The 12,972-nt window shown below is 39.4% G+C and overlaps 1 protein-coding gene across 1 annotated transcript in view; it reads right to left on the bottom strand.

Annotated features, from left to right (window-relative positions):
• LOC133663173 (ephrin type-A receptor 3-like) overlaps positions 1-12,972 on the bottom strand; it is an 843,338-nt gene that overhangs the window by 816,549 nt on the left and 13,817 nt on the right. Inside the window, exon 2 of the mRNA XM_062067453.1 lies at positions 1,462-2,122. Coding sequence (XP_061923437.1) covers positions 1,462-2,122 — 661 coding nt within the window. The remainder of the gene's footprint in view (positions 1-1,461; positions 2,123-12,972) is intronic.

Raw genomic sequence — 12,972 nt, 5'->3', positions numbered from 1 at the left:
CATTTGACAACAAAACAAGTATACACTTATTTAAAAATACCACCTTAACATTTGACGACCAAACAATTATAAACCTATTTAATATTACTGCCTTAACATTTGACAAAAAAACAATTATACACTTATTTAATAATACCACCTTAACATTTGACAGCCAAACAATTAAACATGTATTTAATACCACCTTAACATTTGACAACCAAACAATTATGCACATATTTAATAATACCACCTTAACATTTGACAACAAAACAATTATACACTTATTTAATAATACCACCTTAACATTTGACAACAAAACAATTATACACTTATTTATTAATACCACCTTAACATTTGACAACCAAACAATTATACACCTATTTAGTAATACCACCTTAACATTTGACGACCAAACAATTATACATGTATTTAATAATACCACCTTAACATTTGACAACAAAACAATTCTACACTTATTTATTAATACCACCTTTACATTTGACAACCAAATAATTCTACACCTATTTAATAATACTACCTTAACATTTTACAACAAAACAATTATACATTTATTTAATAATACCACCTCAACAGTTGACAACAAAACAATTATACTTATTCAATAATACCACCTTAATATTTGACAACCAAACAATCATACACTTATTTAAAAATATCACCTTAACATTTGACAACAAAACAATTACACATATTTAATAATACCTCCTTAACATTTGACAACCAAACATTATACACTTATTTAAAAATGCCACCTTAACATTTGACAATAAAACAATTACACTTATTTAAAAATACCTCCTTAACATTTGACAACCAAACAATTACACACCTACACATTATACAACAACTCATATCAGTTGGTTGCAAAACATGTGTGATGATGATGTTAGCAGACCTGCAACCACAGTTAGCTGGCCAGAAAACCTTTGAAAACCTCCGCCAATACATTTGAAAGTGAGCACCCACAGACTTGATTTAATGCCGACTCACCCTTGTCTCCACCAACACCCACGCGTACCACCGCAACTATTTCATTTTTCACCATCCACTCTCTGACCCTCTTCTTTATTCCGTGTTATCACTTCCATCCGTGCATCCTTAGGCTCAGATCTTCCCCGAGTTAACGACGTGATGCGGAGAAGCTTACCATTAAACTACCGGGTGCTGAACACTCCAGCCAAGACCTGGATAACACATCACACGCGTACGGAAAAATAAATGTGGGACTGCCGATTCGCCCACCCCCACTTTTGGGTTTGTGGGGTTCTTTTGCAGGCTTACACACGCAGGATGCACATGCATGCACTTAAAAACACACATGCCTGCATAGAGAGTGGACATTTGATGTTCTGAAGGTTCTGGGCTGACAAGTATGAGGTGTGAGAGGATCCACATCAAACGTTTCAATAAAACCCAGGAATGTAAATGAAACATTGTAAGATGTAAGCTGGGTCTTACTTTGACAGGTGTTGCTTCGTTCTTCATAGCCCGGGTTGCACAGGCACTTTCCAATCGGCACCAGCCACTCCCCGTCCGTGCTGCAGTACATCCGCGGCGGCTCCTCCTCCTTGGAGTGATTGACACAGGAACCTTTGACTTCCACCAACGACTGAGAGTCCACGGGCACGGTGTCAGGAAAGGAGGCGAGGTTCTTCACCGTGTTCGGGCACTTTTTGAAGTAAACCCTCACCGAGACTAAAGCTACGCAGGCGCCTACGTCCTGGAAAGCCAGGTAGAAGCCCTTCTTGGTCATGGGGCCCACCTCGCGCACCTCGGTGTTCAGTTTCAGGATGCGGTCGCCCAGGTCCATCTGGGTGAAACTCTCGTCCGCGGCGATGGTGTCGATCTTGGTGAACAGGTGTTCCCGGAAGTGAGTGCCTTGGTCGTCGTCGGTCTCCTGGTAAAGAAGGTTGAAGGTCTCCTTGCACGTGCCCAGGACCAAGGGGATGGAGTTGCAGTCCCTCAGAGTGAATTTCAGCTCCACGTAGATCTTCTGGGCCGACTGACGGGGGATCCAGTTGGTGCGGAGCCAGTTGTTCTGACTGTACTCCATCACGTTGCACACCTGGAAAGTCCGGATGGGCGTGTAATGCTCATCCACCCCACTGATCTCCTCCCACTGGAAGATAAAGCATGGGCAGGGACAGAGGAGAGAAGGCGAGTAGAAGCAAAAGCCGCAGAGGCCAATGCCGCAGAAAGATTGCAGAAAAGGCAGAGAAAGATGGAAAGGATCGCATGTTTTAGACAGAGGGAGTTAGAGGGTGAGGAGGCCGAAGAAAAGCCATTTGGGAAAGGAAGCAGAATAAGGAAAAGTAGGGAAGGATAATAGAGAAAAAACAGTTAACTCCATCCTGTAAGCATTGATATGTCAAAGTTTTAGATTCAGACAAATTCATGCTGAAGTCTAAACAAATAAAGGTGGAAAATCCCACTACCAGATCTCTCGAAGAAAACTCAATTCAATCCAATTCGACAATCAACCGTGGTCGTGTTGGAAAACGGACCGTTTGATCCAAATGTGCAATTTGAGAGGACTATCTGGGTTCCAGGAGAAGAATCTCGTAGTGTTTGTTTCCACCCCTTTGACTAACGGTTGCTCTACAAAGTGAGGACTGCAGTCGTCGTCTATGCCTACGCCTCTAATGGAAACGTGCGGAGACTACTACGAAATGGAAGCATCTAGGAAGTATTGAGAGATTTCAGTGTGTACCAGGAACGTTCATGGCTATCTTACATTTTCCCTCCACTGGAAGAAAGCGATGAGAGAGGAAAGGAGACAAAGAAAGCGGGGGTCATTCCTTTGGAATTCAACAACTCATTGATCATGCGCATTGGGGTTTTGGCACTTTTCAGGAATGTCACCGGCGGATCAGAGGGATGATGAATAGGCAAACACCTGAAAACACCGGGGTGGTTGCCGGTCAATTGACAGCTATTAGAATGATTGGGTCTCAATGGAGGCTTTGTCCCGGTCTGGCAAAACAAAGAACGGATGGACGCCTGGATGAGCGGCACTCGATTCGCAAAGAAAGGGACACTGTTCGGTAAGTGGAAACTAAATTATCGGCCCCTTTTTGACAAGGAGTGCTGGAAACATAAACTCACACACATTCATTCATTCACACACGGCTCATGGGAAGTGTTTAAAGGCATGCACAGCAGGTGCTGCCATAGGAATTAATGACGAGCTACGAAGGTTCCTGCTCTCCATTATAACGCGGTGTGTGTGTAGAGCGTATCAAGGACCTCTCCGGCTTAAGGATAGCCACTTGCTTTTCATCTCTTTGTAAAAGACCTCGAGAGAGAATGCCTGGGGGGAGGGGGGGAAGGGATATAAGGAGGGGATGTTAGCTCAAGTAGAAATACTGTAGCCCCGAAAGGACAGAGCGATGGAAGGAGAGAGCAACCAAAACTACGAATAAAAAAAAAATGGGCCTGGAAACTCTTGGTGGTGTTTATCCTCCACTGTCACCTCGGATGCATCGGTGTGTAGCCAAGCTCTCTTGGTTCAAACAGAAACGTAGAAATATTTAAAAGGGGTCATATTTGGATGTTGTTTTTTCTAGCCCGTGGTCTACATAACATGTACCGTATTTTCCGGACACTTAAAATCCTTTAACCTCCGTCTTGTGTTAAGGTCGGCACCGACCCGTTTTAGTTTTTAAATGCATAAAAGAACCACATACATTTATTTGTTTGCATCAAGGCTTTTTGACTTTGTAAGGAACCTCTATTTCAACAAAATAAAACTTTTTTTTTTTCCACTAAATTATAAAATGTTCTGGTTGAAATTATGATTTTGGTGTTGTTAGGGTCAGTTTGGACACAGTTATAAAAATAAGATTCTAAAGCAATAATTAGAGCCAAAACTGAATACACTGCTAGCCAGCTCCTCTCCCAATCATGTGAGCTTTAGGGGATTCTCATTTGACCTTGTTATCCAGTATAAAAACAAACAAAGACGGACATGTCCAGACATGTGAGGTCAATTCAGTATATAGTTGGTGACTTGCAGAGTGCACATCTCCAATTTGCAGGATGCAAAAATGAAAAAAAGATTTACAGTGAGAGAAGTTCTGGATAATATTTTTGGTGAAAATGAGGGAGAGGACACAGAGCAGCATAGTGATACAGATGAACAGGTTTCTGAGGAGGAAGACAATGTGGAGTATCATCCAGAGGACACAGACACATCTGATGAGTCTGATGAGGAGGTCATACAAATTGACCCGTAACACCATAGATGTTACTATCCACTACCGTTCAAAAGTTTGGGGTCACATTGAAATGTCCTTATTTTTGAAGGAAAAGCACTGTACTTTTCATAACTTTAAAATAGTCTTAACTTTAAAGAAATACACTCTATACATTGCTAATGTGGTAAATGACTATTCTAGCTGCAAATGTCTGGTTTTTGGTGCAATATCTACATAGGTGTATAGAGGCCCATTTCCAGCAACTATCACTCCAGTGTTCTAATGGTACAATGTGTTTGCTCATTGGCTCAGAAGGCTAATTGATGATTAGAAAACCCTTGTGCAATCATGTTCACACATCTGAAAACAGTTTAGCTCGTTACAGAAGCTACAAAACTCACCTTCCTTTGAGCAGATTGAGTTTCTGGAGCATCACATTTGTGGGGTCAATTAAACGCTCAAAATGGCCAGAAAAAGAGAACTTTCATCTGAAACTCGACAGTCTATTTTTGTTCTTAGAAATGAAGGCTATTCCACAAAATTGTTTGGGTGACCTCAAACTTTTGAACGGTAGTGTAGTTAAAATTATTCAAATGAAAAACAGAATTAAACAAATGTATTTAAGAGATGTGTTCTAATACCCCTCAGTTATAGTCAGGTGACACAACAACCTTTTATTTATTTAAACGATTCTCTTGAGGTTCATTTTACAATTTTTTAAATTGAAATCAAGGGGTATACTGACAAAAAAAAGGCCCAATGGCCCACACCAAAAATATTAAAACCAATATTTTCATGGATAAGGAAGCCTAACAAGGTAACCAAGAGATGAGAAACAAATTGGATGATAGATAATTGTTTTTAGTGTATTTTACAGCTGATTTAAGACATGGGTCAAAACCGACCCGTTAACATAAGAGATGGTAACAGAAAGCTAACACAAGAGGAAGGTTAATTGTCTCAAAAATGGACAGTGCGTCTTATAACCCGGTACGCCTAATGAGCGGCATAATTCTGGTTGTGCTTACCCACCTCAAAGCTATTATATTTGGTACATAAGTGTGACCAGTAGATGGCAGTCACACATAAGAGATACGGCAGTAAACAACACCAAAACTTTAAATGTTCCATTGAGAACATATAACATTACACACGGCGCTGAAATATCTGTCAAAATGTTTTTTAGTAGGACTTCGGTTAGCTATGAAGCCGCACCGCTTGATGGATTGTCCGCGCATTAAACATACCAGTATTATTATGGTGTGTGTATAAGGACTGCAAATAATAACAAAAGTTTAAATATCGTGTATTTTCAGTCTAATCAACTGAATATTGTCATGTTCTATGGTCTGGATTTTGTTTGGTTATGTTCTGTTCGGTTTAAGACTCCATAGTTCCTGTTTTTGTGCACTCTTGTTTGTTTTGTCACCATGGCGACTGATTAGTTTCACCTGTCTCATGTGTTGGACTCACGCACCTGTTTTTAATCATGACATTATTATTTAAGCCTGTAGTTGCCAGGTAGTCGGCCTGGCAACATTGATTCTATTCATGCCATAGTTACTGATTTTCAATTCTTGTTCATAGTTCCGATGTCCGGTCAAGTCCGTTTGCATCCCGGGAAAATAATCCTTGCAGTAAGCTGCGAAAACCACTCTGTCATGACGGAGTTGAGAAAACCCCTCTGTCATGACGGAGTTGAGAAAACCCCTCTGTCATGACGGAGGGGTTTTCGCAGTTTACTGCATGGATTATTTTCCCGGGATGCAAACGGACTTGACCGGACATCGGAAGAAGGTAGGAACATGATTTAATTTCTACTCAAAAAAAGTACAAACAAAAAGCGCTCAGAGCGGAGGCACAACTTGGCTAAGGAAACAAAAAAACTCGCACTTAGACAGACTATGGACATGAAACAAAAACACTTACTGCGACGTGAGCAGAGCAGCATGAACTATGAACAAGAATTGAGCGTCAGTAACTATGGCATGAAGAGAATCAATGTTGCCAGCCCGACTACCTGGCAACTACAGGCTTAAATAATAATGTCATGATTAAAAAAAGGTGCGTGAGTCCAACACATGAGACAGGTGAAACTAATCAGTCGCCATGGTGACAAAACAAACAAAAGAGCACAAAAACAGGAACTATGGAGTCTTAAACCGAACAGAACATAACCAAACAAAATCCAGACCACAGAACATGACAAATATAGGTTGAAAAGGATTTGCAAATCATTGTATTCTGTTTGGTTTGGGGTTTTGTATTTGGAATTGTGATAACGGGTGATCTGCCGACTTCAACCCATCGGCTGGTGGAGACGGACTGGAGTCTTCACTCGGTGTCTTTCATTCCGCTACAGACAGCTCAAAAGGTTATGCCACGTTTTGATTAAACTTTCAGGAATAGGATAAGGATTACGTTCTGGGAGGGATCCTGATCACCTTCCGGATTAAGAACTGTTTTAGGAGAAAGGGTTTGCCTGTGGTCTGCTCTCCCCGAGTGCTTTTCTAGTCAAATATAATTTGCAAAGACTTTAAGGTTGTATATTTGAACAGTTCTTAGTGTTAGACATGGCGCACACCCAAAGTACTTCAGTCTTTCAGCAAAACCTACTCCAGCAAAGAAAGCCCCCACCGTGGAGGAGCTTATTTCCCAAACATGTCTAAATAATTAGAACCAACAAGCAAACAGGTCTTTTGTTTATCTTCAAGTGGGCCAAACTCCCCTTCCAAAGGCTTCTAATTGACATATAACAACACTAAGACCCAACACCGGTCCGAGCCACCTCTGACCCCTGCCCCCCCATGGTCCCAGCTGGGCCAAAAGTCTGGTGTGATCTTGTCCCCGGGTTTCTCTGATCTGTGCTGTAGGTGAAGCGACTTAAGGGACAGTAAAAGGAGAGTGCGGTAACCTGAGCCGCTAAAGAAATTACAAGGACGGCAACAGGCACGTCTCAGCCGTTCACCAGTTCACCGGCTTCAAAGTGAGGTCAATGGGAGTTAACGGACCAGTAAGCAGGCCCGTATGGGGTAACAGGTCAGGACTTTAAGGAGGAAAACAGAACGTGAACTCTTTATACCAATTTAACAACAATCACTGATGTGCATGGTCACTGTTCACTTAGACCAGGGGGGTCCAGACTTTTTGACTGGCCAAAAGTTTGGACACACCTTCTCATTTAATGGGTTTTCTTTATTTTCATGACTATTTACATTGTAGATTGTCACATCAAAACTATGAATGAACACATGTGGAGTTATATACTTAACAAAAAATAGCCACCCTTGGCTCCGATTGCTTTGCACACCCTTAGCATTCTCTTGATGAGCTTCAAGCACACTTGTGAAGTGACAACCATTTCAGGACTACCTTTTGATACAATGTATACAATGTAAATAGTCATGAAAATAAAGAAAAAACATGAAATGAGGAGAAAGTGTGTCCAAACTTTTAGCCTGTATATATATATATATATATATATATATATATATATATATATATATATATATATATATATATATATATATATATATATATATATATATATATATATATATATATATATATATATATAGTAAAGTACCAATGATTGTCACTAGGTGTGGCAAAATTATTCTCTGCATTCGACCCATCACCCTCGATCACCCCCTGGGAGGTGAGGGGAGCAGTGGGCAGCAGCTGTGGCCACGCCCGGGAATCATTTTGGTGATTTAACCCCCAATTCCAACCCTTGATGCTGAGTGCCAAGCAGGGAGGTAATGGCTCCCATTTGTATAGTCTTTGGTATGACTCGGCCGGGGTTTGAACCTATATATATATATATATATATATATATATATATATATATATATATATATATATATATATGTATAGGTATAGTCAAGGTTTCTGTGGTTTATCCGTTATACAGTGGTCGATACTGGGGTAGAGCGGAATATACGTTAGGTGAGGAAAAAACACAAAAGGCTATATCATCCCTACAAGCCTGTTTTGCAGGTTTTTGCAGCCTCTTATGTTTTTTCCTGACCTAACGTATATATATATATATATATATATATATATATATATATATATATATATATATATATATATATATATATATATATATATATATATATATATATATATATATATATATATATATATATATATATATATATATATATATATATATATATATATATATATATATATATATATATATCCATCCATCCATCCATCCTGTACCGCTTGTCCCTATTATGTAAATGTATTAATGTAATTTAGTAATTATTAATGGATATGTAATTAATAACTAATATAATTGGATATTAAGAGTATGTGAAAGTTTGAGTCCTACCTTGTGTACTTCCGCGACGACATCCTTAAAGTTTTGTGATCAATCAGCAATATTAAACATGGATAAGTGTGGAGAGAGTGTAATGCATTTTTCCCATCATGCTTTGCAATGGATATAAATGGGTGCGATTTACAATTTCGTATGGTGCTTGGACCATTTTTATGAAAGTTCAGTGAGCAGGTTGTGTTCTGTTGACATTTCCTGTTGGTTGGATTAGTATTTTTTTCACCATGACTAGGGAAGGTTGTTTGCACTGGGTCATGTAACTAAATAATCCTAGGTTGTTGACCTGAATTACTCGCATTTTCCACTTGATGGTGACAAATTGGTGGTATCAATGGCATCCTATTCAAACGGATACCATCTCAATACGGGTAAGTTTCCATCTGAACTCATGAAGACGACTGCAGTTTGGACTTACACTTTTGTGTTTACAAAAGAGCCAGTTTTTAATTTTTATTTTATTTTATGTTTACATTTGAGACATTAATAGAACCCAACCATTTTTGTAGGGCAAAGTCCACCCGGATCCTTTTTTTTCTAAGGCTGTTTAAAACGATGAGTAATTATTTTCCAAAACAGGAGTAAGAACAATTAAGTGCCAAGCAATCTAAAGGTCAGAGCAATCTCCGGAATGGTCAACTGTCTCTCATGCTTTTGTCCACCTAGGGCAGTGGTCCCCAACCTTTTTGTAGCTGCGGACCGGTCAACGCTTGAAAATTTGTCCCACGGACCGGGGGGGGGGGGGGGGGGGGATTTTTTATTATTATTATTATTATTTTTTTTTTTCATAAAGAAATACAATCATGTGTGATTACGGACTGCATCCCTGCAGACTGTATTGATCTATATTGATTAGGGATGTCCGATAATGGCTTTTTGCCGATATCCGACATGCCGATATTGTCCAACTCTTTAATTACCGATACCGATATCAACCGATACCGATATCAACCGATATATACAGTCGTGGAATTAACACATTATTATGCCTAATTTGGACAACCAGGTATGGTGAAGATAAGGTACTTTTTTAAAAAATTATTAAAATAAGATAAATAAATTAAAAACATTTTCTTGAATAAAAAATAAACTACAACAATATAAAAACAGTTACATAGAAACTAGTAATTAATGAAAATGTGTCAAATTAACTGTTAAAGGTTAGTATTATTAGTGGAGCAGCAGCACAGACAATCATGTGTGCTTACGGACTGTATCCCTTGCAGACTGTATTGATATATATTGATATATAATGTAGGAAGCAGAATATTAATAACAGAAAGAAACAACCCTTTTGTGTGAATGAGTGTAAATGGGGGGAGGGAGGTTTTTTGGGTTGGTGCACTAATTGTAAGTGTATCTTGTGTTTTTTATGTGGATTTAATTTAAAAAAAACAAAAAAAAACGATACTGATAATTAAAAAAAACGATACCGATAATTTCAGATATTACATTTTAACGCATTTATCTGCCGATAATATCGGTCTGCCGATATTATCGGACATCTCTAATATTGATATAAAATGTATATATTGTGTTTTTTATGTTGATTTAATTTTTTTTTTTTTTTTTTTTTTTTTAAATTTCTTGTGCGGCCCGTTACCAATCGGTGGTTGGGGACCACTGACCCAGGGTATCGAAACTGAAAGTTCACCTGCCGAGCACACACAAACACGAGGTGTTCTATTTTGCTTAAAGGTGGAAAATATTCCTATTTGATCCGCAAAGAGTGTCTTTGTGCATCTGAACGTGGTAGACCGGGGAGTTGTGTCCACACACACAAATGTGGAGCCATCTTACACTGTGACCCCGCAGATGTCAGCGGGGTCACAGGCGCGACAACTGCAGCAGATCCATCAAAACGGCGTTTCCTCAGCTTCTGTTTCCCAGAACTGCCTCGCCACTTACCGCGCTCTCACATTTTAAAGCGGACCTGTGTCAATGTTCCTTATAATAGTTGACTACTCGTGTTAAATGATGCCAAAGCGTCAAATGGTAGAATTCGTGACTTTTGGCGTGAGCTGGCAGTCAGTTTTGGACGCCTCTGTTCACGGGGTTTTGCAGTCTGGCGACGTTGTGACATCACAGTGAGGTGGACGTACTTATTTGGACAGGAAGTGAAGCTCTCAGCCAGAGTTCAATGTGAAGAAACAAACAAAAAAAGGTATCAGATTGAAGTCTAAAGGTATCTCTTATGTGTGGCTGCCATCATACTGCAGTCTACACATATCTCTCATGTGTGACTGCCATCATATTGAAGTCTAAACGTATCACTTATGTGTGACTGCTATCATATTGCAGTCTAAACGTATCTCTTATGTGTGGCTGCCATCATATTGCAGTCTACACGTATCTCTTATGTGTGACTGCTATCATATTGCAGTCTACACGTATCTCTTATGTCTGACTGCCATCATATTGTAGTCTAAACGTATCGCTTATGTGTGACTGCCATCATATTGCAGTCTACAAGTATCTGTTATGTCTGACTGCCATCATATTGTAGTCTAAACGTATCTCTTATGTGCGACTGCCATCATATTGCAGCTTACATGTATATTTTATGTGTGACTGCCATCACATTGCTGTCTACACGTATCTCTTATGTGTGACTGCCATCATATTGGAGTCTACACGTATATCTTATGTGTGACTGCCATCACATTGTAGTCTACACGTATATCTTATGTGCGACTGCCATCATGATGCAGCCTACACCTATCTCTTATGTGTGACTGCTATCATATTGCAGTCTACACATATCTCTTATGTGCGACTGCCATCATATTGCAGTCTACATGTATCTCTTATGTGTGACTGCCATCATATTGGAGTCTACACTTATCTCTTATGTGCGACTGCCATCATATTGCAGTCTACATGTATCTCTTATGTGGGACTGCTATCATATTGGAGTCTACACTTATCTCTTATGTGTGACTGCCATCATATTGCAGTCTGCATGTATCTCTTATGTGGGACTGCCATCATATTGGAGTCTACACTTATCTCTTATGTGCGACTGCCATCATATTGCAGTCTACACGTATCTCTTATGTGTGACTGCCATCATGATGCAGCCTACACCTATCTCTTATGTGTGAAAGCCATCATATTGCAGTCTACACATATCTCTCATGTGTGACTGCCATCATATTGAAGTCTACACATATCTCTCATGTGTGACTGCCATCACATTGCAGTCTAAACGTATCTCATAAGTGTGACTGCCATCATATTGCAGTCTAAATGTATCTCTTATGTGTGACTGCCATCTACTGGTCACACTTATCATTACACCGTGTACCAAATAAAATAGCTTTGAGGTCGGTATGCACAACCACCATTTTCCCGTACATTAGGCGCACCGGGTTATTTAGGCACACTGTTGAGTTTTGAGAAAATGAAAGGATTTTAGGTGGGCCTTATAGTCCGTAAAATACGGTAGTCATTCTGGGGCCCAAAGGCAAACCTAGTTATTTGATTTTCAATGGAACATATAACATTTTGGTGTTGTTTTACTTGAGTCATATTGCAGTCTACACGTATCTCTTATGTGTGACTGTCTGACAAGATAATTCTTCTCAATAAGCAGATTTTATGTTGGAGTGTTTTACTTGTTTTAAGTGTTTTGGTCCTAAATGATCTCAGTAAGATAATACAGCTTGTTGCTGAGATTTGATGGCCTATATTGAGTAAAACATGCTTGAAACTAGAATATCTAGTGTTGCAAAGCTGTGTCATCAACACTCACAAGTAGAAAACTACTTTTTTAAAGTCATCATTTCTTACTTCAAGCATGAAAAAAAAAATCATGATGCCGAGCGCATATCATTATGTCACGATAATTGCACAAGCATTTACTTCATTTTAGAATATTTTTCAACATATTGAGCAAAAAGGTCTCTTTTTTAGTGGCCGTAGTGGTTAGATAGCCGCTCCCAGTCTGTGGAACTCTCTCCCTGACCACCTGAGGGCACCACAGACTGTGGATGCTTTTAAAAAAGGCTTAAAAACGCTTATTTTTAAAAAGCCTTTTTTTTAGATATAGGAATACTAGTTCTAGCTATTTGGCTGTTCCAGTTTTTATTTTTATGTATTTTTTATTATCTTTTTTATTTTATTTTTTTAACACACTGTAGCACTTTGAGGTTGTTTACTCAATGTAAAGTGCTTTTTACAAATAATATATTATTATTATTATTATTAGAGTGTCCGCCCTGAGATGGGTAGGTTGTGAGTTCAAACCCCGGCCGAGTCATACCAAAGACTATAAAAATGGGACTCATTACCTCCCTGCTTGGCACTCAGCATCAAGGGTTGGAATTGGGGGTTAAATCACCAAAAATGATTCCCGGGCGTGGCCACCGCTGCTGCCCACTGCTCCCCTCACCTCCCAGGGGGTGAACAAGGGTGATGGGTCAAATG

The sequence above is a fragment of the Entelurus aequoreus genome, linkage group LG13, assembly GCF_033978785.1.
Source record: "Entelurus aequoreus isolate RoL-2023_Sb linkage group LG13, RoL_Eaeq_v1.1, whole genome shotgun sequence".
NCBI classification, from domain to species: Eukaryota; Metazoa; Chordata; class Actinopteri; order Syngnathiformes; family Syngnathidae; genus Entelurus; species Entelurus aequoreus.
The sequence above is the reverse complement of the archived record's forward strand: the minus strand, read 5'-3'. Positions and strand labels throughout refer to the sequence as shown.